A 26,037-nucleotide genomic window follows, 5' to 3' on the forward strand; every position below is an offset into this window, starting at 1 on the left:
ATACATCAATGAGCTCGCTCGCACCGACGAAGACCTAGAGGATTTCCCTAACTCTTTCGATAATCTCCCCGACTGGAGCGATATGGTGGATGGAAAGAGCCAACTGCGGCTTGTTGTTGTTGAAGATGTAGCTCATAATGCGGAAAAGCTCTTCCGTGGGGATCTTGGGCGAGGAGCGCTCTTTCACGATGGCTATATTGATGGCGGCTGGCGTCCCACGGACAGCGACAGTGATTAGATATAACAGCCACATAGAAAGCAATAGAAAATAGAGCCAACTACTATGATACATTATGGCAAGTGCTACTTGGCCAACAAAGCTTTCCCACTTAGCCAGACAGGATTTGAACGGTAGAAATTGGTAGATTGCGTGGCCGGATTCTGGAGCGAACATGTTCTGTTCGCATATACGGTATGCTCATTGTGTAACAAATTATATTTTTACTGCCCTTGCTTTCTGCCATCGGTCCAGGTTTCCATATGCGTCCATATTCACTTGTGGGTTTGAGCCAATTGGTAATATTTTTAATGATATCCTCTCTCCCAGGAGAAGGGAAATTCAACTTTTTGAGGGGTGTGATAAATAAAAGTGCCGAGTCAAGGAAGAATGAGTGTCTTCGATTCCCCAATCTATTTTTTATAATCACACAAACCTTGGAAGACCAACAGTATATCAACAGGGCGGAAAGGTAGACTCCAGGGCTGAAATGCTCCCGAGGTTCCGGGAGATAAGCGTGTCCCAGATACAGAAAATATTGCAAAAATATGCTCTTTTGTTACAGGTTATATGGTGATAAAGACAGATTATCCAGGATAAAATTAAAAACAACTTCCAAGGTTTTTTGAAGGGATTCTGCTTGACGATTGGCACTCCGACTTGAAGTCTTCGGAGTGAGCTGGATGCCGACAAGGGTTGATATTTTTACAATGGCTTGTTAGTAATTATCATTTAAAGGCATATCCTATTCATATAATTTCAAGATTGTAGCAATACTATACCTTGCTGTCGAAATACTAAAAGTCCAAGCGCTTATTACTGTATCACGTGTTTGCTTTGTCAGTCAGGAGATGCTTCAACGTCAGTTGTCTAGCTTGTCCAAAACATAAACGCGTCGCGTACCGAGTACAACTAAACAAGTTCCCAGCATACAATTGTTTCACGGGAATCAAGAATATTCGAAATGTTGGAACTCGTCAGGCGACTTTTCCGACGCCAAAAAAGCCTCTACGGGCTAGACCATGCGGTCCTCAATGTGGTCCTACCACTTCAAAGTATGTGGATGAATATGGGATATTGGGAAGTGAGTGGAGCCATTGAAATATTTTGCATACTCTGCTAAGCCAAATCAGCATACATCAAAGTTTCCAGAGGCCTGCGAGTCTTTGCTAGTTGAAGTACTACGTGCAGGTCTTCTGGAAGACAAAAGCCAAATCCTGAAACTACTAGATGTCGGATGTGGATGTGGTGATTCATCACTTTATCTCACTCAGAAAATCCAATCAGATTCCAAATTTGCTCCCAGTTATGAAAGCAATTCACAAGTTCAAGCCCGGGAAATCACAAGTCAAAGGTCGATCGACACTTACATTGGGATCACCCTGGTGCCTGAACAGGCAGCATTCGCACAGCAGCGGATTGATGAAAGCCGAAAATTGAATCAAGAGGCTGCAAGCGGGTTTGCCGAAGTTTTCTGCGCTGATGCTGCCGATCCATCTAGCTGGTCTGGAGAGTTGAAGGACTCTATTTCCCACATGGCCGACAAATCAAGTGATCCCAAAGTAGGTACATGGGTTCTTGCTCTGGATACGATGTATCACTATCGCCCCTCGCGCCTCCCGCTCTTTCAATATGCGAACTCTACTCTTAACGCCTCGATTATGGCGTTTGATCTGATTCTGGGGTCTGAAACGACCTGGAAACAGCGTCTCTTTCTCCGATTGACGTGCTGGCTCACTAGGTCACCATATGGGAATTTTGTTCCTCAAGAGGAATATAAAAATCTTCTGATTAAGGGAGGGTACGAGCCTTCCCAAATCGAAATCAGGGATATATCGGGTCATGTCTTCCCCGGTCTCGTGAAATTTCTTAACCAAAGAGTCAAGGAAGGAACACCGTTCGGGCTGAATGTGAGCAAATTTCGTGCGGCTGAATTGCTGTTTGGCTGGTGGGCAAATACTGGAGTTATCAGAGGAGTAATTGTCACTGCCCGCAAATCATGAGCGCGGTCAATGACAAGTCTTCACCGGGGCAGTATTCGATGAACAGTCTTGCATACTTGGCCAACTTCATTTCATCTATATGTGCCAGTGAATAGATGTACCTAGCCGTGCCACATTATTGAGCAGATATTTTGCAATTTCATCAGCTTCTAGATATTCTCTAGCAGATCGGAATACCATGTCCAACCATAGAATTTAATTCAATTCAACACTTTATTAACCCGATGCAACCTAACTTACCCGGAATTCCATGGTCTAAATAATTCCCTATCGTGACTGATCTTTCGCGCATCAATTAGTTCAATCTAGATTATTAATCATACCCCCGAATTATGATAATCGGGACGCAAAGCATACTGTTTTCAATTACAGAATATATGGTTCATGTATTCCCTCAGCCGAGGCATCACTGCATATGACAGATCTGTTGGAATCATGTTGAAAATATGCGCCAATGGTATCTCCACTCAACCGTAAAAGGGGAAATAAATAGTTTGGCTCCTCCACACCACGTCAATCTCCTCCACTCAGAGCTTCTCTATTGCAAATTCCAATTCAACAGCCTCACCTTGCGACTCCGCACGTTCCATCCCGTTCGGAAGTACATAGTACCCAACTATAACCGCCCCGGGTACCACTACAAAAAAGCTACCATGGCTAAGTAGGCATACCCATGGAGGAGAATATTGTTTATACCGTAAATATGTACTAACACTTCTCTCCTAGCCAACCGTTACATTCCGCTATCGTTCATTGGCCGCTTGCCTTGATCATCTCCGCCCATGGATTCGACGCATTGCAATTAGGCTTGCCATTCATCCCCAAGGATATTGTCAACTACCTTCCTACAACCACCGAGCTCTCCATCATTTCATACTACATCCTCTCTCTCGGTCTTTTGACCGGCCTCGCGGCTGTTGCTACTGGTATCTACCAGGCCAGCCGCCTCGTGGCCAGACTAGGTGGTGTTTATGATGCGGACAAGAAAGCCATCAAGCCTAAGGTCAAGACACTGGTTGCCCACGCTGCTCTGAACGACATTGTTCTCCTATCCAGTGCCGCGTACTGGCGGACACGTCGGGAGGCAGGAGGTGCGGCTTCTGTGCCTGATGCGACGATGCTGGCAGTCGGCGTTGCCCTCGGTAGCATCCAGTTGTTTGCTGCTGGTCTCGGTCGCAGCTTGGTGTATAGCGCTGGAGCTGGAAAGGCAAAGAAGTCGCAGTAGATGCCACTTGTCGCAACTCTTGCGTCTCAAAGACACAGGAGATCTTCGTATCATGATGTTCATGTCGATAAATACCACCTGATCGATTCCCGGGATATTAAATCGAGTATACAGCACGGTCGGAAATGAGGATGCCGTGCGAACAGGAATGTTGCCGCACATTCTAAACCTCTTTTTCAAATAGAGACGCCACGCATTTTAGAATTTGCGGGCAACTTTGACCAAAATCTAGCGGGGATACTCACATCTTTGTATGAAGTTAAAATTTCAAATCCTGATACCTTATTTCGGTTATATGATTCTGCTATCCGATACAGGTTCTCTCTGTCTCTACCTATAAAAATGCCAGAACGAGCCTCCTAACCAATCGTGATCGTAGCATTTCATCAAATAAAAAGACGATCATAGAGTGCGCAAAGTGGAAAATATCTCACGCCTCACGCCATCTTGCTCATAAAACTATACTAATATATAATAAAGCCGTTGGATTCGTCCCCACAGCTTGAAAGTGCAGATCCAGAGCCAGAGCCGTCTCATCGGAACCAATCCGGTTTACCCGGTCTACCCCCGAAGACGCCAACCATCCCCCACTGGTATATTCGAGCCCCGCAGAGTCGCGCAAATATAAAATGCAAATATTACACATCCCAATCAGATAGCTAATACCCGTCAGCTATTCCCAAAAAGCTTCTACGACAAAATAATCATGCCCCTCCCCTGGAAAAGACTCATCCGGTTCATCGCGACAGATGGCCGCACCCTCCGCGGGGAACCAATTCTCGAAAATCCCAAAATAGACCTAGGATTCATTACCGAAGCAGATAAACTTCAGGCACGAATCATCGAGGGCGACGATATCTTCGACACGACCGGAAATACGCGGGTCACGGATGAACTTGTTACCGTGAAGACTATCCTAGGCCCGTTGGCACAGGAAGACGTTCCTATTTTGCGCTGCGTGGGGTTGAATTATGCGAAGCATAGTAAGTGTTTCTCTCTTTCTCATATCATACCACAGCTTTTATCTTCATTTGGCGATTTTTTTTCGAACTTGAATTCATATTCAAAAATCCAATTACTAACGCTCTGCAATGCAATAGTTAAAGAAGCAGGCCGTACTCCACCACCATTCCCATTCATATTCTTCAAACCAAACACAACAATCCATGACCACGGCAAACCCGTCGAGATCCCGAAAATTGCACAGGATGAGCAGGCAGATTACGAAGGCGAACTTGTACGCCTCGCCCCGCCCAACCAAGCCAGAATACCTCGCATGCATGCAACGCTAACAAAAAGCAGTGTCTCGTAATAGGTCGCGATGCCAAAAATGTTTCTCCAGACGAGGCACTCTCATATATTGGCGCCTACACGGTCGGAAACGACATCTCCTCACGCAAATTGCAGCGCGATGCCGCTCTCGCGGGACGGGTACCGCAATGGGGGTTCTCGAAGGGCTTTGATACATATGCGCCTCTGGGTCCGTGTCTTGTTGCTGGGAGTGAGATTGCGGATCCTAGTCAATTACTGCTGAAAACTGTTGTGGATGGGGAGATAAGGCAGGAGGAGAGCGTTTCCGATTTATTGTTTGATTGTGCGTACTTGGTTAGTTATTTGTCGTCTGGGACGACATTGCAGAAGGGGAGTGTTATTATGACGGGAACGCCTGGTGGTGAGTACATACCTGTTTTCCCGATGTTTCTCTATCGAAACTACATATGGGTGGTTTGTATTGGCTTGACTGACTGGGATATGTTTAGGTGTTGGGGCTGGGCTGAGCCCGCCGCGATATCTTGTTCCTGGCACGCAAATGGATGTGTCGATTTCGGGAATTGGAACGTTGAGGAATAATGTCGTCTTTGCGTGAGAATCCAAGTTCATTGATCGCAAATTCTATTGGGTGCGGAATGAATGTTGGGAGCTTGAAGAAATAGAATAAAAGATATTTGTGAAACCACGATATTACTAGTACATTTCTAATCTGTCCAGCACTGTGATCGGCCTAGGGTAGGCAACTTAAAAAGTCGAAACTTGAAAACGACGAATCCACCTCAAAGAAATGACCCAACTTATATATTATCTACTATTTAGTGTCAATTTTATTTCTTTTCCTACTAATCATGATACGGATAATTAAAATCTACTTGGGATTCCAACTCCTTTCTCGAAAGTGCCCAGGCAAAGGCTGGAGCCAGTCCTATTATCATCCGCCCCCGCCTGCTTGCAGTTCATTCAGAAATTCTTCTATTTGCTTTCGGTGCCTTGTGATGGTTGCAATATCTGTGTGTCGTGGGTCCTGCTAGATCACAGATGGGCCACTCCAATTGTTCCGTCCTAGCCGCAGTCGACCGTCCACGATATCTTCCATTTTCACACGAGTTATTTGTGCAGACTGGCTCATCTGGCTGATTTTGGTGTAATCGGCTGCAGAACCAGGACGCTCGAGCCTTGGGTCAATCTTCTCAGCACCACAATAGAGCATGGGTAGAATAGATGACTTCCACAAGCTGAGTCGGTGTTGTCGGTTCTTCATCACCGTCGTGATCCAGAAGACAATGCCAGCGACAAGAAGCACAGATGGGAAAGTCAGCCACTGCCAAGATACCTTGACGAAGGCCTGGGAGATCATGACTGTGCCGCTTGCGCTGGTGTTGCCGGTTTGCACAGTGTACTTGGTGAGAGCGGCAGCCATGTCCGACAGCAACGAACCAAGGCCGTAGTCTAAGACTCTGGTGAATGCAGCCGGGAAGTTGGCGCTGGTGTGCCAGCTTTTATCAGCTGACATGGCCCACGACGAGGTGCTAAAGTTGAAGTTGTACCATTCAGTCTTGTATCCCAAGAATGGACTATTCGAGTATAGATTATTGAGAGCAATATATCCGGTTTCAGGAGAATTTGGACCGATACTCCGGAGACAAAAGACAAATTGCTCGGTATCGGCCCAGTTCCCGTGGGAAGCTTGACAAAGTTGAACGGGCCGGGTCGATCAGTCGGCCTCCAGCAATCGATATCCTGATACCCGTATTCGATTTCATCGTCGACGGGAAGGTTATTGGTGAACCGTTCCCCGTAGTCAATAGATGTGACATTAATTTGTGGCGTCCCAGAAGTGACAGAAACATTATATGTCTTCAGGCACAAGGAAAGAACGCATTCTTGCACACTTTTAAGGCGAATCCCATGGACAAACTCCGTGATGTTTGTGATGGTTGCATTGGCAGATCCGGCTTCAAATTGGGCATGCGCGAAGGTAAAAATCGGGTAAGGAACACCCAAGGAGGACTCCACTCGGTCGGTAAGACCAAGAATCCATATGAGATCTGCGGGAATACTCATGCCGTCCTTTTTAGTATAATATCCAACCACAGCGGTGCCATTTGCGCCATTGCCGGAATTCACGGTGCAACTATGGTCTTTTTGGTCATCGGTGAGGTTTTCCTGATCGTCAACATCAGGCTCTGTCCATTGATTACACTTATAGATGGTGGCTAAGTCGGTCACATCCTGGCATTTACTGCAAAAACCCAGGGATTGGAATTCTGGCCAAGTACAGTTTCCAGACGGGCAAGTAGGATTCACTGCAAAATCCGTGTTCCAAAGAGCAGCGTTGTAGCTTTGTTCCAGGAAGGTGTAGTTCGTATTTGACGCAAAAGTTAGCGCCTGGGGCATCGTCGCTTGTGTCGAGCTGCCTGGAGTTTGTTGAACAGGGTAACTCAAAATCTGCTGTATAAATGGATCTAAAGCCATAGAAAGCACGGTAACAATAGCACCAAGGGAGGCAATCGAGAGCCCGCGGTGCTGAAAGAGGAGATACAAAGCACCTAGCGGCCCTCGGCTTGCATCATCGAAGGACTGCATGTCTAAGACGGGCCGTTCCCGATGTTGAATCCAGATCCATTTCAATTGACCTACCGCTGCCGCTACCACGAAAAGTAATGAGGATCGGGATGCTGTGGCTAGCAAAGAGACAATTGAGTTGAGTGTCAGCCCGTAAGATAAATTAGGGGACGGCTTTTGGTCGTAGGCTCTCAGAATAATGATGACTGCAATGAAGGATGCGAAACTGAACGCCATGGCGAGGCACTCGAGAAACCACGTATCATCAAGTGAAGCCCAGCCTCCGTGTTTGAAGGGAGATGGCGTCTTGGTATTGAATTTATCACGATCCGTCCTCGCAACGAGGGATCGTGATCGAAGATCATTGTGGTGATGGCGATCGCCGAAAACAGTTATTGTGTCTTGCGAATCCACTGGGGAGGATGCTCGGCTTTCGGTAGAGGCAACTTGAGGTCTTTGGTAGTAGGCGGCAGTCGTCGTATAATCCTTCCGACACTCCATATTTTCGGTCGTGGATGGAAACAGTTCAATCTTCTTCTGTTCGGGGCCGGTCTTATTATAAGTTCCACATTGGCAGCGCTAAGGGCTGCGGAGGGTCTTCACTTTCCAGTCTTACGTGGGAAACAACCAAATAAGGTGAGCCATCAAGCGCTTGTACGATAGTAAAACAGCCTAACACAGCATGACGCTCGCCAAAAGGACCCTGGCGCTTAGTAGTACTATTTTCACATCCATTTCGGCCAATTGAAGAAGAGGGAAAAGGGGGGCGGTTGGGCACGCTTCTTGGCCCCCAGCTAGACCCACAAGGCGGGCGCCAAAAGGATTCAGATAGGAGATGTGGTAAGTGACAGCATCACATTAGATTGTTGGGGCTTCATTATCATCGACGGAAAATACGAGGAGAGATATGTAACTGTTGAAGGAGTTATGGTAGGTGGATGCAGGTGGAGAAAATTACTCCGTATACTTATGCTCATGCCCCTTCCATGCTAGCGCCTAGTCTCTACCTACCAGGTACTAGTTAGTATTCACTAACTAATAACGAAGGGATAACTTAGGCATATGCTCTCAAAATTAGTACCCTGCACCTGTTCTATTTTATTCGTATTAGGTTGATCCGGTCTCACCAGAATATTAGGGTTCTAGTAGCTAACAATCTTGGAGTAGTTAGTAGTCTCTACTGCACCACAACGTTAAGAGATGGTAAATCTCATGCCGAGAATGGCTACATTCAACGCTAGTTTAAGCGTTCATTCAAACCAGTCTTGCTGTGTGTCTGCTTTGATGTCAGATATACTACATCCCAAGGCTGGTACGCCTACCAATACTCTTTAATCCTTTCTCAGCCCCCGATGCCAAGATAGTCTACTCGCTAGCATCAACCAATCTGGATTTGAGAGTCCGCGATGGTGGATACCGTGTCTTGGCCTCAGTCGCTTCCTTGAGCCTCCCCGCGGCACCCCAATTTCTTTTCGCTCTTACAACACATCGAAAATCCATCAAGGTCAACATGGGCTCATGGGATTATTACTGCGCTTTGTGCGGGTCTACCTTCCAAGGAGAGCGTTTTGTTTCCAGAAAACCACGCACAGCCCGGTACTTATGGCGAAAGCAACGCGAAGCTGACTTTGATGCATTGGTAGCTGCAGACCCCTTGAATGGCCGAATCGATTTTCGGAGGTTCAACGAAGAAACTGCTGCTGGTGAAGACAATCTTGATAACGAATCATTGTCTAGCCAAGATGAGGATGACACCTATGATTGCTCGATCATCTCCAAAGAGGATGCCACATGGTCCAATAATCTCCAATGCCTTGGCGTGAATAGTGATTATCCTTTTCGCAGCAATGCATTTCTTTCTGACATTGGCTGTGATGACGAATTCGGCGCTGTCTCTGCCGAACCAGGCAGCGATTCTAGCGCGCCCGACGATTTGGACGATTATAAGGCTTACGATCAGAACGAAAATTACCCACTCTTCCCTTTTCACCCCAAGTGCTTTCAGCTGCTCCAACAGACTGTCGCATTCCAGCGAGGTTTCCAAATAAAAGCCAAATCGCTACTCGATGGTGACTGGGAGTTGAACGTGCCCGGTGGTGATTTTGACAAGGATGTGCTGTACAGGGTCTTCCGCAATTTGCAGAGTGATGCACAGCTGGATATCTCATATGGAGAGCCAGAGCTACCTCACGATCAATACTGGCTTGCGAACCCGGGAGAGGAACTCTTCATTGCAGACCCTGGAAAGCGAAACCCCCATGCCATGAATGCGATTGATGATATGTGGCGTGAAATACACTCTCCCAAATCAGGACTTGAGCCGGACATTACAGGAATCTGTAACTTGAACTTGAAATTGATGGACGACCCGTTTGCACACTTCCCGCTCGAATTACTCCTGATTATCATCTCAGCACTCCAGCCTCGCTCGCTTTTAAACCTCATGCAAGCCTCGCCTCACATACGACGTGGATTGAGCCGTACCAGCTTCTCATATTGGAAACGGCGATTTGAGACAGATTTGCCATGGTTCTACGAAGTTCACTCTTTCTTACAGGGCATTCCCAGTCCAGCCAGCTTTGATGCTAGAGAGCTTCCTGGCAAGTCGCTCTCGCATTTCTTTGCATGGGCATACCATACTACCACCCCTCGGTGGGGATTACATGGCCCTTTCATGGGAATTGCCAATCGTCGACGGATTTGGGAAGCATGCAACCAACTCGTGGGTCCGTACTTGGCTTTGGTCAAACCCGAAGATAGAAACACAGAAGTGGAAGAAGACGGACAGTTCCACAGTGATAAAAGCTGAGTCGAGATGTCTGCGGTTGATTGACCCCATTGGACTGCTTCCACAACTGTTGCCAATCCTGGAGACTGATCGCACTTGAAGAACCGTCAAGTCACTATCGGTTCGTCAGGGTCGAATGAATAATATTGGAGAAATTTAATGTGGGGCCGTTTATATGGCAGTTACTCGACCCTTATTGCAGTTTCCAAGTTGGTATACATGATCCTAAGCACAAGTAACAACCACAATGACTAGTCAGAGAAAGTCCTACTCCTAAGTACACCAAGAACCTAAACTACCAATAGAGGACTCAACACCATATTGTGTATACTATCCCCGTTCAAGTTTTGAAAACGACAAGTGACTGTGAATTGTAGATGGACCGTACTAGTTATGTCTCAGTCTTTTCGCCTGTTTTTTGGGGCTTGCCCTGGCAAGCCCCGCCGATCGTTCATATTTTAGCAACTATTGATTTCTGGGATGATCCTTTTGGGGCTGAGCAGCCCAGCATCAGACTAAGCCCAAACATCAATTCCCATATATGTTGACAAATACGATAGCAGGTACTCCGTATGAAGTGGTGACTTCAAATATCGCAAATGCGTTTCAAATATAGCGCGAATGATGGAGCGTCGCGAATGCGACCCGTCTTAAGGTTGCGGGTGCAAGCAGTCCCACCCTTACGAGCCTCGACAGCTATGGCAAGTCAGTGGCGAGCTGAGAACTTGAAGGTGGCTGTGAAACAGGGGGATCCGGAGCTAGAATTTCTGGAGGCCCCCAGATTCTTTCACGGTGTACTCCGTACCTTAATAGCCATTTACGAGCTACAAAGTCAATCAATAGTTCAGCCAGGAAAACTTAAATTTAGATCAGACTAAGCTAAGGCTGTCATTTGACACAAGTCTTAAAAGAATATCCGTTTCCAATTTGCTAAAGATAGATACGGGAGATATTTGGATTTTCTTTTCCCTTTCACTTTTTCGTTCAAAGGCATAGTCTCGTAGAAATCATCAGTGCCAGCGCATATCAAGAAAAGGCATCTCAAGAGATCAGCCTAGTCATGATTGGATTGTCAAGATGCGCATCGAGTTCTGGATAGGCACGGCGTTGGGGTTATTGGTTGGATGGGGCCATCATGGTAGTATTGTCACAGGACTCCGAAGAGAAGCAGATTCTATGAACAGGCAAAGGTGAAAAAAACGATGCAGCCCACTGGGGGCGCAAAATGGTGTAGAAAAATGGAAGCTATCCAAAAACGAATGGAAGATAAAAAGAAAACTGAAACAGTTGGAGGGGGGCCGAGAATCGACGCGCGATTCACGGAACGAAGAGAAAGATAAGAATAAGTCAATAAATCGAGCCAGCGATACAATCTACCAGAGATTTTCCCATGTTCAGAGTGAAGCGATCGACGAGACACTTTAGTTGTTGATGGACCAGGTGACCTTGTCGAGACGGCCCGCGGAGAGATTGGCGAGTTCGCCGAAGAGCTTGCGGGACAGATCAATGGAACCGTCGTCACAGCCCATGCACTGTCAACGACCGTGCCGGTCGTTGTGGTACCGAGGTACGAGATGGTGACGGTCTTGCCACAGTCGCTATCGGTCATGAGACCAACGGGCAGGGCAAGGACGGCCTCGGTCTCACCATCGTTGGTAGTGCCGCAAGAGCTGGGGTTGCTGGCGAGGGTAGCGGTGTCGTAATAGGTCGCCTGGCCACTGTGCGTGGCGCCAGAGCTGGAGCTGGTACCGGTGGAGCTGGTGTCGGTGGAGCGCTGAGCGGTCTGAACGGCAGCGGCAGCAGTGGTGGTGGTTGAAGAGGAGGACGAAGAAGAAGACTCGACGGCGGGAGCGGCAGCAGCGTTCTGGGCCTGGACAGTGGCCTTCTCGGTGGGCTGAGCGACAGGGGCAGGGGCCTCAGTGGTGGAGGTGGTCGGGGCAGCCTTAGCCTCCTCCTCGACAGGAGCGGCGGAGGAGGTAGTCTCAACGGCAGCAACCGGGGTGGTCACAGCGACGACAGTCGCGGTGGCAGTGGGCTTACCCTGGTTCGGGTAGATGGTGGTGGTGACATCGACAGTAGTCCAGACAACGTCGGTGACAGTCTCCCAAACAACAGCGCGCTTCTCGACGGGAGCAGCGATACCGGTGAGGGCAAAGAGGGCGCCAGCAAGGGCGAGAGTCTTGGTGATGGGAGCCATTGTAAAAGAAGGCGGATTCTTTCAGAGAATGTCGAGGGTTGGTTTATGTGTTTGTGTGGAGGGTGATTTTTGCTTAAAGACAGGTCACTGCACAGCAGTTTAGGATTGAACGACTCAAAGGAGTGTGAGATCGAACAAGACGGCGAAGGAGGGAACCGTTTTGGAAAGTGGTGATGGAGATGGGAGGAGGAGAGGAGGAGAGGAGGTTGAGGGAAAGGGGGAGGTGGTGGACTAAATATTCACTACGCAGCACTACCAGTGGTACCCACTGACTACTCTCCACTTCTTCCTCTCAACTACCCACGGTTTGATCCAAGCCACTTCTACTTCCCCTTCTACTCCACTGAGTATTCCGAGGCATTGGGTTACGAGATTTCTTCCTCAAAGGATACGAGTAAGTACCTTTCTTTGATTCTCGATCCTAGCCTAGTCCGCGTACCTGACCCGGAGGCCCCGGGACGATGGTCAGGAACATTGCTGATTGGGACAATAGAGTTGCGCCAACGGAGAGTAGCGCAGGGGCAGAGGCCAATTGACCTTCGTTTCCAGTGCTGCCCATTCACAGACCCCAGTGGAGCCTAGCTGGACCGGCTGAAGGAGCCGAAGCCAACGGTAACGACCATACTAGTCATGGTCTTAGCCATGTGCCAACCAATTTTGAATACATACACCCTTTCTCTCCCATGAGAACGACCAGATAAAACACTCTCGTCACCCATTGTCCGACCAATTTCTATTCAGGCACATCTTTGCAACCGGCCCAATTTCCCTGACCACCTTGCGAACAGCGCACCGCCTTACCTGTCTTCTGCAGGCCCTGTGCGGGTCCCTGCGCCCAATCGGGCCTAATCGAATGAGACACGATCTCATCCTGTTCACAGCGAATGCCACTCGTTCGTTTCTGCAGCTGCAACGGAGCAATGCCGACGCTCATCCCGGCTGTCTACTCGTAAAGTGGCCGGTCCCCAATTAAATGGAATGACGTTGCGGAGTTCAACGTTCTGGACCTGTTCCCCTCTCGTCCCATTCTTTTCTCTTTCACCGAGCCGAGCAATTTTTTTGTTCGGTGGGTCCGTGGCTTAGAGTGGCGATCGTCCACATGAAACCCCAGGTCAGATTCTGGCCCTGACAAAGACACTGACGCAGTCAGGTCAGGGCGCGATAGGTACAGCCAAAAGGGGGCACAAGATGGGAGTGAAGAAAATGGATGCTCCTCATCCTCTCCTCTTCCAAATTGCATCTGCTGTGATCTCCGACCTGTCGTCCTAGCCATTTCCCACCACACCTTTCACAGGACCCAGTTGCTTTCGCTTTCGATCGTGGCGTCCGACATGAAACGCACCCGATCGCCAAAGCACAATTCTAGACCCAACCGAACAGGAGCCACCAGGACCCCTCCCGAGCCAATCCCAGCCCCGGTTCGCCTTGGGTGCAACCCTGTCGGGAGTGCTGGTTGGCATCCCCTTTTTTTTTCGTGCGGTGGAGTCCCCTTCCGTAGAAGGGAAGACTTCTCCGCCAGTTAATTTCACTCCACTCATCCGACGATCACCCCGGAATAAGAGTGTGCGACCATGGTTGACAGCGGCACAAAGATGGCCCTCCTTGCCCTGAATTAGAGGGGATGGAGTAGAGCGGGAGGACAAGTAGAGAGGAGCAAATATGTACGCAGTCCTCCGTACTCCGTATGTACTCCGTATGTACTCCGTCTGTCTAGAACAGTGAGGTGTGGCAGGGTGGGGTTCTGGAACGCCATCGGAGGAATTTAGGAATGTCAGATCACACCGAGGACTGAGCCAGACAGTACAAGTGGAATGCGGGTGAGAGATGATCGGAATGCGACAATCCACCTGGGCATCTCATCTCCGAGGCGTTAACTGTCACTGTCGCAGATCTCAAACGTGTTTGAGATATGCTAACCTGTGAATAGGCTCACTCTTAGATTGTATGGAGAAGTCTACACTTTGAACAAAGGTAAAAGTAAAAGCGATCACTAAGAATGAGAAGCACTAACTCCAGACCCATCACATAAAGAGAATACATAGAAACAACCACAATACCACCCTCGATGCATATCCAAAGTCTAGATCCAACAAGATGCATACACCAAGAAAACGCCCAACCCCAACCAATGCCTCCAAAAAATCCCTCAATGGCCGCCGCAAAAGGAAACTCCAAAGAACTTGATTTCGAAACCCTGGAGCAGAATGGAAAAAAGAGCCCCGCGTGGCAAGTCGACAACCGCAAAAAGAAAGAGACCCCCCCCACCACGTTGCAATCCTGGCAAACCTACCAACTCCAAAGGAACACCCTCTCCACGAAGAACCAAACTTGATTTTCTTCTGGAAGAACAGGAAGAAATGATTTTTATGGGTTGTCAAAAATGGCTCGGTCAATGAGGGCGAAGATGTTGCGCCATTTACGTATTGCCTCCATTCAACTGAGTTTTTCCTTTTTATCCGGACTTTTGTTGGATGTGTCAGCGCCGGAATTGGATACGAATCCGTTGGGGCATATTGAGGGAGGATTTGGATATACTCGTAATACTTATAGTAGAGGGAGAGCTATGATACATTCGAGGGAAATATATGCAGGTGCTGAGAAAATGAGCAGTTGTTCCAGTAGTCAACTTAATTATATCTGGTACTAAGCAACTGGCTTGCCGTGATTCACAGGGAAACGTATGGTAGAGAACACTTTTCAGTTGATTCATACTACAAAAGACAGGAATTGCACTCCAGGGCTGCATGACTAGAATTTCGCAACCCTTGCAATATACGAGATCGTACTTCTAAGCTTTAACTCCCAACCTGGCCAACAATCGCTACTATATGGACTATAGCTCATCCAAGATATCATCTTACTAGGAGCTTGAGACACTTCAATGCTAACCAAATTGAGAATATAGGGCTGGCTCCCTGGGCACTCTGATCATTTCTCGGGCCTCAAATGAAGAGCAAGCTATATCCAAAAGCATGAGCAAATTCACAAAAAATATACGAAAATGATGAAGGCTTAAAACCCTTGCAAGGGTTCAAACCTTATAGACACTCCTCGCCCCCATATATCTGGATTCCAACAGCCCATTCATCCGAAGCTCAAAATGATAGCAATGGTAGCAACAATCACGACAATACCTACTAGTATGAGAGCAAAGGTCGCAGGTAATATAGGTTTAGTCGTTCCATATGATATCTATTACTTTGATGGCCTTAGTAAATACTACTACTATGGGGAGCTTGAAAGAGAGGTGGGTGTAGTAGTAGTAGTAGTAGTAGTAGTAGTAGTAGTAGTAGTAGTAGTAGTAGTATAGATCCACGGTGGCTGGCCTGCGGGAAGATACAGGTGAGGTCACGCCCGCGGTCACTGCGAGGACCGCACCAATCTTGGAACTCCCTCTTTTACTTCTACTTCTACTTCTACTTGTCATCGCGTATCATTTCTCACCCACAATCTTTCAAAGAGTGCATAGACGCCTGCGCTAGTTACATACCCTGCCATAGCGTTGACTATCACGCCAATAGCCAGAAATGTTATTTCAGCAACCACCATGGAGCACCAACTATTGCTGCTGCAGGTTTCCAAAGTGCTTACTCACTAGGCTGCGCCAGAGCATGTGATAACTCAAATTGTTGTGGCTCTTCTGGTTGCTCCTCTGGTGGTGCCGGTCCTTCTCCTAACGGCGGTGGTGGCCCTCCTAACGGTGGTGATCCTTCCAATGTTCCGAGTTCCCTTGGCAGCCGGTGGCTCCTGGTCAATGCCCCCCAGATGATGGTCAGCGGCGCACGGTCGACGGAGTCACTTATACTGTTTTTTGCAAGAAAGCGATCTCCACTGGTGACCTTAAGACGCCTAGCGGCCAGACTGAAGAGTCCTGCGTCAAAGCATGCTCGGCCGCGTCTAACTGCCAGGGTGCGAACTTCAACACTTCCTCCAAGGAATGTGAATTACACAGAACTTGGAAGGCTCAGCCCACCTACACAGGCAACGCTGCTTATTGGATTGCATACATCCCTATCCGCCAGCGCTAAGCCGGTAGAAAAACGAATTGTGGATACGAATCCCATGACTGGCTGGTTGGCTGAGCTATCTGAAGACAAATCGCTGTCATATTTCTTCGGGATTTTGAGATCATAAAGTTTCAAGTTGTTTTACCGTTTGAAAACTGTTTGAAAATCATTTATAATATATAAACATTTCAAACCTATAACCATTTGTACCGAAACTCTAAGCGGTCACTGTCCTTTTTATATAACTATAGCATTAAAACTTTTGGTTAGATTAGGGTTTTCTAATGGTTGTCAAAATACCGGTTTTCCAGCTAAGCTAGTCATAGATTATTTATTGTTAGCCATCATTCATACTGTCACTTGGAGGATGCATGTATATATTTGATTAATTTTTCTTACAAGAAATGTTCCGCGACGACACATGGCGGCTAAGACATCAGATTGAGGACTGATGATCGCCCGATGGACCTGATGGTTGTGGAGCCGCAAGAAATGGTGATATCGGAGTACTCATTTGAGGTTGAGATTCGCTTCAATAGCAGGCGAACATCGTCATCGGTAGTAGACATACTGACTGGTACTGAGCTTGAAACCCTTGGGAAATGTGTGAGGTTGTGGGTGAGGATATAAAGAGTAGTTGGTGCCGTAGCCTCAGGCCTCCAGGCTCCACCCAGCACAATTTGTACAAGAGCCTAATGCTACAAATCTTTCAGCGAATCATGCGAAGGTCAAGTTCTTCACTATATCTCTCGATGCTGGGAAGGTCAATTTCGAGAATGACTATACTATACTTCTACTACACAGAACAGTCTTAGCATGAACATCATTGACTAGAAAACTAACAAAGGAAATGCAAAACAAATGAAACCGCGCCAGATCCAGAGCAGAAAAAAAGACAAGAAAACCATAAAGCTCATCATATAGGTACATCAATCACACATTGGGCAAATTGTAGAGGTGTGCCAAAGGGGTTGGGGGAGGGGAAGGGGAATGGGAATTGAGGAAGTGCATGGGAAATCGTAGAAATTTTGTTGGTAGGCCAGACCAGAGCTATTTAGCCCTGGCACATGATGCAAGCATCCTTGTTCTCGATGCTGCACTGCAGGACGGCATCGGAGTAGATGTCACCCTCAGTCTTCTCAGTCTCCTCGGTTTCCTCGGTGGCCTCGCCGCTAGTCTCAGTGGCAGTAGAGGCGGGGATAGTGACGGGGACAACAGGGTCCGCAACCAGAGTGCGAGGGCTTTCCTGAGGGGCGGCGGCGGCGACGGCGGCGGGCTCAGCACGGGGAACGGCGGAGTAGCCGGAGGAAGCGGCGCCACGCTTCTTGTACGCAGTGTTGGCACGGGCAACGTTGGTATCCTCAACCTTCAGCTGCTCCTGATCGACGGTGAACTGGATGGGAGCGGAGGCGGCCATGGTACGAAGGTAGTACATGCCGGTCTTCAGACCCATCTTCCACCCAGCGAAGTGCATGGAGGTAAGCTTACCCATAGTGGGCTCCTTCAGGTGGATGTTCAGCGACTGGGACTGATCGATGTATGCACCACGGTCGGCAGCCATCTGCAGGATGCTACGCTGAGAAATCTCCCAGACGGTCTTGTACAAGGCCTTGATGTCGGCGGGGATGTTGGGGATGTTCTGGACCGAACCGCCATCAGCAATGATACGGTTCTTCATGTTGTCGGACCACAGGCCAAGATCGACCAGGTCCTTCAGCAGCCAGGGGTTGACAATCTGGAATTCACCAGCAAGGACACGGCGAGAGTAGATGTTGGAGGTGTAGGGCTCGAAGCACTCGTTGAAGCCCAGAATCTGACTGGTGGAGGCAGTGGGCATGGGAGCGACCAGCAGACTGTTGCGAACACCATGCTCGGCGATGGTCGCCTTCAGGGAAGCCCAGTCCCAAAGGTCAGTAGGGGTACGGTCCCACATGTCGTACTGCAAGATACCCTGCGAGACGGGGGAGCCAGGGTAGGTCTCGTAAGTACCGAGCTCCTTGGCAATGGCAGCGGAGGCAGTCAGAGCACCGTGGTAGATGGTCTCGAAGATCTGAATGTTCAGCTGTTTAGCCTCGGGGGAATCGAAGGGCAGACGCAGAGCCAGGAAGGCATCGGCCAGACCGTTGACACCAAGAGCGATGGGACGGTGACGGAAGTTGCTCTTCTTGGCCTCGGGAACGGGGTAGTAGTTGATGTCAATGATCTTGTTCAGGTTGCGAACCAGGACCTGGACGACCTCGTGCAGCTTGCCGAAGTCATACTCGCCACGAGCAGCATCAACGAAGGTGGGGAGAGCAAGAGAGGCCAAGTTGCAAACAGCGACCTCATCGGGAGCACTGTACTCGATGATCTCAGTGCACAGGTTGGAGCTGCGGATGGTTCCCAGGTTCTTCTGGTTGCTCTTCTTGTTGCAAGCATCCTTGTACAGCATGAAGGGGTTACCAGTCTCGGTCTGAGCCTCAAGAATGGCATACCACAGCTTCTGGGCTTTGATGGTGGCACGGCCACGGCCCTCCTTCTCGTACCGCTCATAGAGAGCCTCGAATTCGTCACCGTAGACATCAGACATGCCAGGGGCCTCGTTAGGGCAGAACAGAGTCCAGTCACCATTGGCCTCAACTCGCTTCATGAACAGATCGGGGGTCCACAGAGCATAGAACAGATCACGGGCACGGACTTCCTCCTTACCGTGATTCTTGCGGAGGTCAAGGAACTCGAAGACATCGGCGTGCCACGGCTCAAGGTAGATGGCAAAGGCACCAGGGCGCTTGTTACCACCCTGGTCGACGTAGCGGGCAGTGTTGTTGTACACGCGGAGCATGGGGACAATACCGTTGGAAGAACCGTTAGTACCTCCAATGTAAGAACCGGTGGCACGAATGCGGTGAACGTTCAGACCAATACCACCAGCAGTCTTGGAGATCATGGCACAAGTCTTGAGAGTGTCATAGATACCCTCAATGCTGTCCTCCTTCATATCAACCAGGAAGCAAGAAGCTAGCTGAGGCTGGGGGGTACCAGCGTTGAACAGGGTAGGAGAGGCGTGAGTGAAGTACTTTTGGGACATGAGGTGATAGGTCTCAATGGCCTTCTCAATATCCTCGCCGTGAATACCAACAGCAACACGCATCAGCAGGTGCTGAGGACGCTCGGCAACTTTGCCGTCAATGCGGAGCAGATATGAGCGCTCCAGGGTCTTGAAGCCGAAGAAGTTGTAGTTGAAGTCACGGTCGTACACAATGGCGGAGTTCAACTCATCGGCGTGCTTTGTCACGATCTCATAGATATATTTGGAGATCATGGGAGCGGGCTTGTGGTTCTTGGGGTTGACATAGTGGAAGAGGTCGGAGATGACCATGGAGAATTGCTTCTTGGTCTGCTTGTGGAGGTTGGATACAGCAATACGAGCGGCCAGGATGGCATAGTCGGGGTGTGTAACGGTCATGTATGCGGCAGTCTCGGCGGCCTATTATACCAGGTGATAGGTTAGCACTTGGTCTCGAGAAGCTTTCACTTGGTCCCGCATACCAGGTTGTCCAGCTCAATGGTTCCAACACCCTGGTAGACACCAGAGATAACCTTCTGGGTGATTGCAGCAGCATCAACGTGCTCTGGGTCGAGGCCATAACACAGCCTGGAGACACGGGCAGTGATCTTGTCGAACTGCACGCGTTCTTTGCGTCCGTCTGTGACATCACACGTCAGTACTGATTCGGAAGGTGGTGGCAATGCCAGTTATTGCTCGCTCGAGGCAGCCGGATCAGATAGAGACGCGGGGAACGCGTTCACTGCCTTGGACTGCAGCTCGAGGAGGGGGTCACTTACCTCGCTTGTAAACGAACATCTTGAAAGAGAGCAAGGGGTGCGAGGGGGGTAGAAGATTAGGATAGGATGAGGGGGGGGGGGTATCAGAGAAGAAGAGAGAAGTGTGTATTAAAGTAATGGAAAGTAGAGAGGGGAGGTGAGGAAGGGAGAGAAGGGATAAGAGTGGAAGTGAAGAATAAAGAGTCGAGGGAAGAAGATAGGAGGGGCGGAGAATTATTTGGAAGGAGCGACGCGTTTTCTGCAGGCGAATTTTCGTGTTTGGCTGGTTCGCTCTTGCCGCGCTGAGTGGCGCTGAGTAATTAAAATTGCCCACTTTCCGCGTGGGTCACGTGAACACGCGCCTCTCCGTCCTTCGGAGGTCAACAAAGAAAGTACTCCATAGTAACTAATGGAGCAATGACCAGCCTGGGATGCTTCGGGTGACCTGGAACCGGGCGGGGATACACATTCCGGGCTCAGACGATCGAGTAAGCCGAGTGGCTCGGACTACATCTATGGGCCCAATGGATCTTCCGTTGTCATAGAAATCCAGGCTACACCCCCTATCACTGACTCACCATCCTCCTTGCTGCCTGCAGATATGACCCAGTTAAGTTACCTACTTATGTTGCCTACACGACGCGGGTCACTGGAGATCTTCAAAAGAAGTACGAGTATCAAGGGATATCATTTCAACACCAAAGCAATTGGGTCTTTGCCTTTCTAATATGACAAGCGGTGTGGAGTATATCATGTGCAAACAATGCAGCCGAACTATTCAATATCACCTCTCCAAGATGCAGTGCAGTCAGTGCAGTGCAGTGGAAGTGGCAAAAGAGAACAACCGAGAAGCAAGAATATCAAAGCCAGATTAATCAATCAATACATCTGAGGACTACATCGCGGAACTTTACAGCAATGCAGCAGCGCCCATGAAGACAGCCGCACCGATCGCAGTGATCGAGAGCTGGACGCTGGGAGCAGCAGCACCGGTGTAGGTCGAAGTAGAAGCGGAGGCAGTACCGGTACCAGTCTTGGAGGATCCGCTGGTGGACGAGCCGGTGCCGGTGGCCTCAGAGCCGGAGGAGGTAGCGGTGACGAAACCAGAGCTAGTAGCAGTGGAGGTGCTGGAGCCGGTGGTGGTAGTGGAATCGGACTTGGAAGAAGAGAGTTCTGTACAAAGTAGACGGATAACATTAGCCAAAGAATGCGCCAATCAGAGAACCTCGTGGGGTGAGGAATTCCATGATTCGGGTCAATCCTTACCAACTGTGTGGCCGTTGGCCTTGCAGGTGCTGGCGTAGAACTTCAGGGCCTTGTCGGACTTGTCGCCGCAGGAATCGGAGATGCTGGACTGGATCTTCTTGGAGTCATCGCCGCAGATGCTGGACAGGTCGGCTGGATCGGCGGTGTTGCTGGAAGGGGGTGGTTAGTTTCGCGGTCGGCGAATTCAGGCACATTGAAGAACGACTCACCCAATGACGGACAGAAGGCAGGCGGGGGTCTGGTCGGCAGAGACGAAGCTGGCGAGGGCAACAAAGGCCAGGGCGAGAGTAGACTTCTTGAAGAACATGTTGACGGAATTGATGGAAACAAACGAATTGACGAGAGTTGGATTGATTAAGACGAGATCGCACAGCGAATCGGGGAGTCTTGAGAGTAGTAGTATTGGTTGGAGTAAAGATCGTGGGGTGCAAAAGAGCGACAAGGTACGGCGAAAGGAGTGCGCGCGTAACGTAGAGGACAAAGAGTGACGAAGGGGAGCAAGTGAAGTCGAAGTCGAAGTGAGATCTCAGGGCTCAGGGAAAGCAAACCAGGGACCAAAGACAGCCCCAGGGGGACCACCGGTATGGGACTGTATGATACTTGATATCCTCCGCTTGGGAGCATATCGGGTCATAGAATATCCCTGTAATACAGATACACTGTATTCTGCAACCCCACGCTGGGTCTCACTTGCACCTATAAAGGGTTTAGCGTCAGGGACCCCCTAAGCCAAACGAACTTAGTACTAGTAGTGTGTGTTACATTGAGATGATACAAGTACATATAAGATGGTCGACAATAAATTGAAGTTATTGAACTTGATAATGGACCTACTTACTGATGTTGAAATAGGAATAAATTGTTCCCGAGGTCTATTCCAAGGTTGTCATAGGCAGAACCAAGGAACCGAGACGTAAACAATGTCTCGGTTTGGCCTCGGGAAAATAATTCCTTTGGTCTAATGGTATTTTAAACCTTGAAAAATATAAAATTCGTCAGTCGGAATATATACATATCTAGGGAAAGCTTGATTGAAGTATTTCGTACTATATTACCATGGTACTAGGTAGCCAAAACAATTAACAAATAAGGGCCTTGATGGGATCGATCGCTTTGAGTGATATCGTGAAAGCTCTTGGAGTCTTTCAAGACAACTCCATTCAATAGCCAATTAGTGATGTTGCAAAGTTTTCAACCTGCATCCAGAAAAATTCAATGGGACACGTTGAGATGTCCTCGTCTAGTGTCTAGTCACATGTATGCATGCGATATTCGTGGCTGAGCTTTACAGGGCTAAAAATGAGGGGCCGAAAAGCAATAAATACGAGCGTCGAGACCGACGAACATCAAATCTCATCCTCGGCAAGGTCGTCATCTAATTCATCCATATTTGTGAGTTGAAGATTTCCGACTACAGCCGAAAGGGTATTTCCGAGCCTCGATATGAGTGACCCACTCTCCATTGCAGCCAGTCCTGCAGGCCTGCTTTCACTCGGCATCCAGGTCTCGGAGTCATTCCTCAAGTTTTATGTCGCCTATAAAAATCAGGATGATAACATCACTCGAGTATCGAAGAAGCTGGAGAACCTTCTTGCCGTCTTTCGATCGCTCCAAGCTACCCTGGAGGCCCGCGAGTTTCATCCCGGAGAGGAAAAGCTCGTTCAGAGTATCGAGGATTCCATCAACGACTGTAAGGAGATTATTCAAGAGTCTGAAGATGAAAGCAAGAAGTATGTCAAAGCTCCGGATATTGGAGCTCGAGACAAAATCAAGACTGCTACTCGCCGTGTGGCCTACCCATTTCGGGTCAGCACTTTGAACAAGCTCGAGGAAGATACTCGTGATATTCAAGTCAATCTGGGATTTGCATTGATGGTTCTCAACCAAGGTGATCAGAGGGCCATTCATGATGATTTGATCGATGTCAAGTCACTGCTCGAAAGCTTGCAGGAAATCCAAGTTTCCTCGGCTATACGCAGTTGGTTGGATGCGCCAGACGCTACGGTCAATCACAATAGCATATGTGCAAAACGTCGGGCAGAGACTGGGATTTGGTTCATTGATGGAAAGCATTATCATGAATGGTTGGACTGGGACAACTCATTTCTGTGGTTGAATGGGTTCGCGGGATGCGGCAAGTCGGTCTTGTGCTCAACAGTCATCCAGCATACATTCCTACAGAAAATACTCAAGGCCGACGTTGGAATTGCCTTTTTCTACTTCACTTTCAGTGACCAATTCAAGCAGGATGAATCAGCCATGGCGAAGTCTCTTCTGTTGCAGCTGGCAGGACAGCGGAAAGAATGCGAGGATGACCTTACTGTTCTTTATAGGTCGCACCAGACAGGAACACCTCACATCAATGCTCTTTTAACATCCCTGCAGAAAATGATTCAAAGGTTTAGTAATACATCCTGCTAGATACACTAGATGAATGCACCCGGTATGAGAAGCGAGAGGGTGTCTTAGCTACTCTGCAAAACTTCCGGCAGTGGAACTTGCCGGGCTTGCATCTGTTGGTTACCAGCCGTGATGAGCTGGACATTCGGCAGGGATTATGTCCATCGGTGACAGATGACATCGTTCTAAAAATGAGGAAATCGATGAAGACATCCGAAACTACATTTCCCACGAGCTGGAAACCAATCAAAGTCTTCGAAAATGGCAAGCACACAGCGATGAAATCCAAGCTGCCCTAACAGGACGTGCTCAAGGAGTACAAGTATTACCGTGAAACCTTCATGATGGAACTGAACTAATGCGTCAACTAGATTCCGCTACGTGGAATGCCAGTTTAAAGCGCTGCAGCAGTGTCCCGGAACCAAGATTCATCTTCGAAAATGTCTACAATCATTACCTCGAAGCCTAGACGAGACCTATGAGCGAATGCTTTGCAGCATTGATGAAGGCTGCCTCGACGACGCACGCCGCATTTTGACATTGCTATGCTTTTCACTTGTGCCGCTCACCATGTCAAAGCTGCTCCATGCACACGCAGTAGACCTCGAGAATAATAAACTTGACATTGAGGACCGAATCCTGGATGCTGAAGGTGTTAAAGAAATTTGTATTGGTCTGATTGAGGTTGTGCCGCATGAAGATCACCATGAAGTTCGAATTGCTCATTTTTCAGTGCAAGAAGATCTAGTGTCCGACCGCATCAAGACACAGGGTGCAAAATACCTTGCATTAGAGAGCGCCTCTGCGCATGATGTCACAGGGCAGATCCGTCTCGTGTACCTTACAGATCCAGGACCATCTTCGCTTCAAACGAAAGAGAACATTGTGACGACTTTCCCTCTAACAAAATACGCTGCAGAATTCTGGCATGGGCATTACAACAAGGGAAGAAGATCCATCCTCGAATCAAAAATTTTTATTTTGAAGATTTTGACTGAGGAAGGGGCATTCATGACCTGGAGAATGTTTCGTGAACGCAAAAGTAGGCGTCAGTCGGAGCCAGAATTCGACCTCGTCGTAATCCAACTACACTACTGCGCCCTATTTGGGTTTGAATGGGCCATCGACCATATCTTGAATACCGGAATAAGACTCGGATACAGCATAAAAGACATTTTAAACGATCATGGCTTAGCACGTTTTGATGCCCTGCAAGCTGCAGCCTCTTGTGGTCATCATACTGTGGTCCAATTTCTACTAAACAAGGGTGCTGATGTCCTTATCCAGCGTCAAAGCTATGATTATGCTTTGCAGGGCGCATCAAGACGAGGCCATCATAATGTGGTGCAGGTGCTACTAGTCAATGGCGCCAACGTCACTATTGGCAGTGAAAGCTATTGTAATGCTCTACATTCCGCATCAAGACGTGGCCACCGTTCAGTGGTGCAGCTATTACTGGATAATGGCGCCGATGTCAATGCTCGGGGTGAACAATATGGCACTGCTCTCCGGGCTGCATCAGCTCATGGGCATTACTCAGTGGTACAATTATTACTAGACCACCACGCTGATGTCAATGCTCAGGACGGAATAAATGGCAATGCTCTACAGGATGCATCGATTCAAAAAGATCCTTCGGTGGTACAGCTGCTGCTAGAGCGGGGTGCCGATGTGAATATCCAAGGCGGATGCTATGGCACTACTCTACAGGCTGCGTCAATTCAAGAGAATTTTCCCGTGGTAGAGCTATTGCTGGACCAGGGCGCTGATGTCAATGCTCAAGGCGGTTATTATGGGACTGCTCTACAGGCAGCATCAATTCAAGAAGATTCTTCGGTAGTACGGTTACTGCTCGACCGGGGTGCTGATGTGAATATCCAATGTGGATATTATGGCACTGCTCTACAGGCTGCATCAACTCTAGAGAATGTTTCAATGGTGCAGTTGTTGTTAGACCGTGGCGCTGATGTGAATTCCACCAGCAGTGGAAAGTATGGCACTGCTCTACAGGCTGCATCATGTTGGGGGCACACTTCGGTGATGCAGTTACAGCTTGGCAGGGGCGCTGATGTAAATGCCCCCAGTAGTGGAAAGTATGGCACTGCTCTTCTGGCTGGATCACGTTGGGGGCACACTTCAGTGGTTCGATTACTGCTAGACCGGGGCGCTGATGCGAATCCCTCAAGCAGTGGAGAATATGGCACTCCCCTACAGGCTGCATTGCAAAGGGGACACATGAGCGTGGTGCAAGTTCTGCGTGATGCAGGGGCAGTTTGAAAGTGCTCCAGGGCTA

At 48.8% G+C, this 26,037-nt stretch overlaps 11 protein-coding genes across 11 annotated transcripts; 6 read left to right on the forward strand and 5 right to left on the reverse strand.

Moving 5' to 3' along the window:
* Positions 1-1,181: 1,181 nt before the first annotated feature.
* On the forward strand, positions 1,182-2,220 carry N7509_003113 (uncharacterized protein; the record flags this gene model as incomplete). Its single annotated transcript, XM_056627750.1, has 2 exons — positions 1,182-1,301; positions 1,351-2,220. The coding sequence occupies 2 exons, from the start codon at positions 1,182-1,184 to the stop codon at positions 2,218-2,220; spliced, it is 990 nt and encodes a 329-aa protein (XP_056490484.1).
* A 653-nt stretch (positions 2,221-2,873) lies between these two features.
* Positions 2,874-3,445, forward strand: N7509_003114 (uncharacterized protein; the record flags this gene model as incomplete). Its single annotated transcript, XM_056627751.1, has 2 exons — positions 2,874-2,881; positions 2,947-3,445. 2 exons carry the CDS (start codon positions 2,874-2,876, stop codon positions 3,443-3,445), a joined length of 507 nt encoding a protein of 168 aa, XP_056490485.1.
* Positions 3,446-4,151: 706 nt separating this feature from the next.
* N7509_003115 (fumarylacetoacetate hydrolase family protein) lies at positions 4,152-5,312 on the forward strand (the record flags this gene model as incomplete). The annotated part of the gene is made up of 4 exons (XM_056627752.1): positions 4,152-4,428; positions 4,546-4,682; positions 4,748-5,117; positions 5,206-5,312. The coding sequence occupies 4 exons, from the start codon at positions 4,152-4,154 to the stop codon at positions 5,310-5,312; spliced, it is 891 nt and encodes a 296-aa protein (XP_056490486.1).
* Positions 5,313-5,744: 432 nt separating this feature from the next.
* On the reverse strand, positions 5,745-7,783 carry N7509_003116 (DUF3176 domain-containing protein; the record flags this gene model as incomplete). Its single annotated transcript, XM_056627753.1, has 2 exons — positions 5,745-6,291; positions 6,369-7,783. The coding sequence occupies 2 exons, from the start codon at positions 7,781-7,783 to the stop codon at positions 5,745-5,747; spliced, it is 1,962 nt and encodes a 653-aa protein (XP_056490487.1).
* Positions 7,784-8,792: 1,009 nt separating this feature from the next.
* N7509_003117 (uncharacterized protein) lies at positions 8,793-10,091 on the forward strand (the record flags this gene model as incomplete). Its single annotated transcript, XM_056627754.1, has 1 exon — positions 8,793-10,091. One exon carries the CDS (start codon positions 8,793-8,795, stop codon positions 10,089-10,091), a length of 1,299 nt encoding a protein of 432 aa, XP_056490488.1.
* A 1,400-nt stretch (positions 10,092-11,491) lies between these two features.
* Positions 11,492-12,267, reverse strand: N7509_003118 (RlpA-like double-psi beta-barrel domain-containing protein; the record flags this gene model as incomplete). Its single annotated transcript, XM_056627755.1, is given in 2 exon segments — positions 11,492-11,602; positions 11,614-12,267. 2 exon segments carry the CDS (start codon positions 12,265-12,267, stop codon positions 11,492-11,494), a joined length of 765 nt encoding a protein of 254 aa, XP_056490489.1.
* A 733-nt stretch (positions 12,268-13,000) lies between these two features.
* On the reverse strand, positions 13,001-13,201 carry N7509_003119 (uncharacterized protein; the record flags this gene model as incomplete). Its single annotated transcript, XM_056627756.1, has 1 exon — positions 13,001-13,201. The coding sequence occupies one exon, from the start codon at positions 13,199-13,201 to the stop codon at positions 13,001-13,003; it is 201 nt and encodes a 66-aa protein (XP_056490490.1).
* Positions 13,202-14,416: 1,215 nt separating this feature from the next.
* Positions 14,417-14,599, forward strand: N7509_003120 (uncharacterized protein; the record flags this gene model as incomplete). Its single annotated transcript, XM_056627757.1, has 1 exon — positions 14,417-14,599. One exon carries the CDS (start codon positions 14,417-14,419, stop codon positions 14,597-14,599), a length of 183 nt encoding a protein of 60 aa, XP_056490491.1.
* A 2,729-nt stretch (positions 14,600-17,328) lies between these two features.
* Positions 17,329-20,118, reverse strand: N7509_003121 (ribonucleotide-diphosphate reductase subunit RNR1; the record flags this gene model as incomplete). Its single annotated transcript, XM_056627758.1, has 3 exons — positions 17,329-19,740; positions 19,803-19,960; positions 20,100-20,118. The coding sequence occupies 3 exons, from the start codon at positions 20,116-20,118 to the stop codon at positions 17,329-17,331; spliced, it is 2,589 nt and encodes an 862-aa protein (XP_056490492.1).
* Positions 20,119-20,988: 870 nt separating this feature from the next.
* On the reverse strand, positions 20,989-21,651 carry N7509_003122 (putative GPI anchored cell wall protein; the record flags this gene model as incomplete). Its single annotated transcript, XM_056627759.1, has 3 exons — positions 20,989-21,251; positions 21,345-21,493; positions 21,554-21,651. 3 exons carry the CDS (start codon positions 21,649-21,651, stop codon positions 20,989-20,991), a joined length of 510 nt encoding a protein of 169 aa, XP_056490493.1.
* A 1,136-nt stretch (positions 21,652-22,787) lies between these two features.
* Positions 22,788-26,021, forward strand: N7509_003123 (uncharacterized protein; the record flags this gene model as incomplete). The annotated part of the gene is made up of 2 exons (XM_056627760.1): positions 22,788-23,743; positions 24,116-26,021. The coding sequence occupies 2 exons, from the start codon at positions 22,788-22,790 to the stop codon at positions 26,019-26,021; spliced, it is 2,862 nt and encodes a 953-aa protein (XP_056490494.1).
* Positions 26,022-26,037: the final 16 nt, after the last annotated feature.

Source organism: Penicillium cosmopolitanum (assembly GCF_028827165.1).
Source record: "Penicillium cosmopolitanum strain IBT 29677 chromosome Unknown utg000005l:1.0-4006212.0:1.0-4009387.0, whole genome shotgun sequence".
Classification (NCBI taxonomy): Eukaryota; Fungi; Ascomycota; class Eurotiomycetes; order Eurotiales; family Aspergillaceae; genus Penicillium; species Penicillium cosmopolitanum.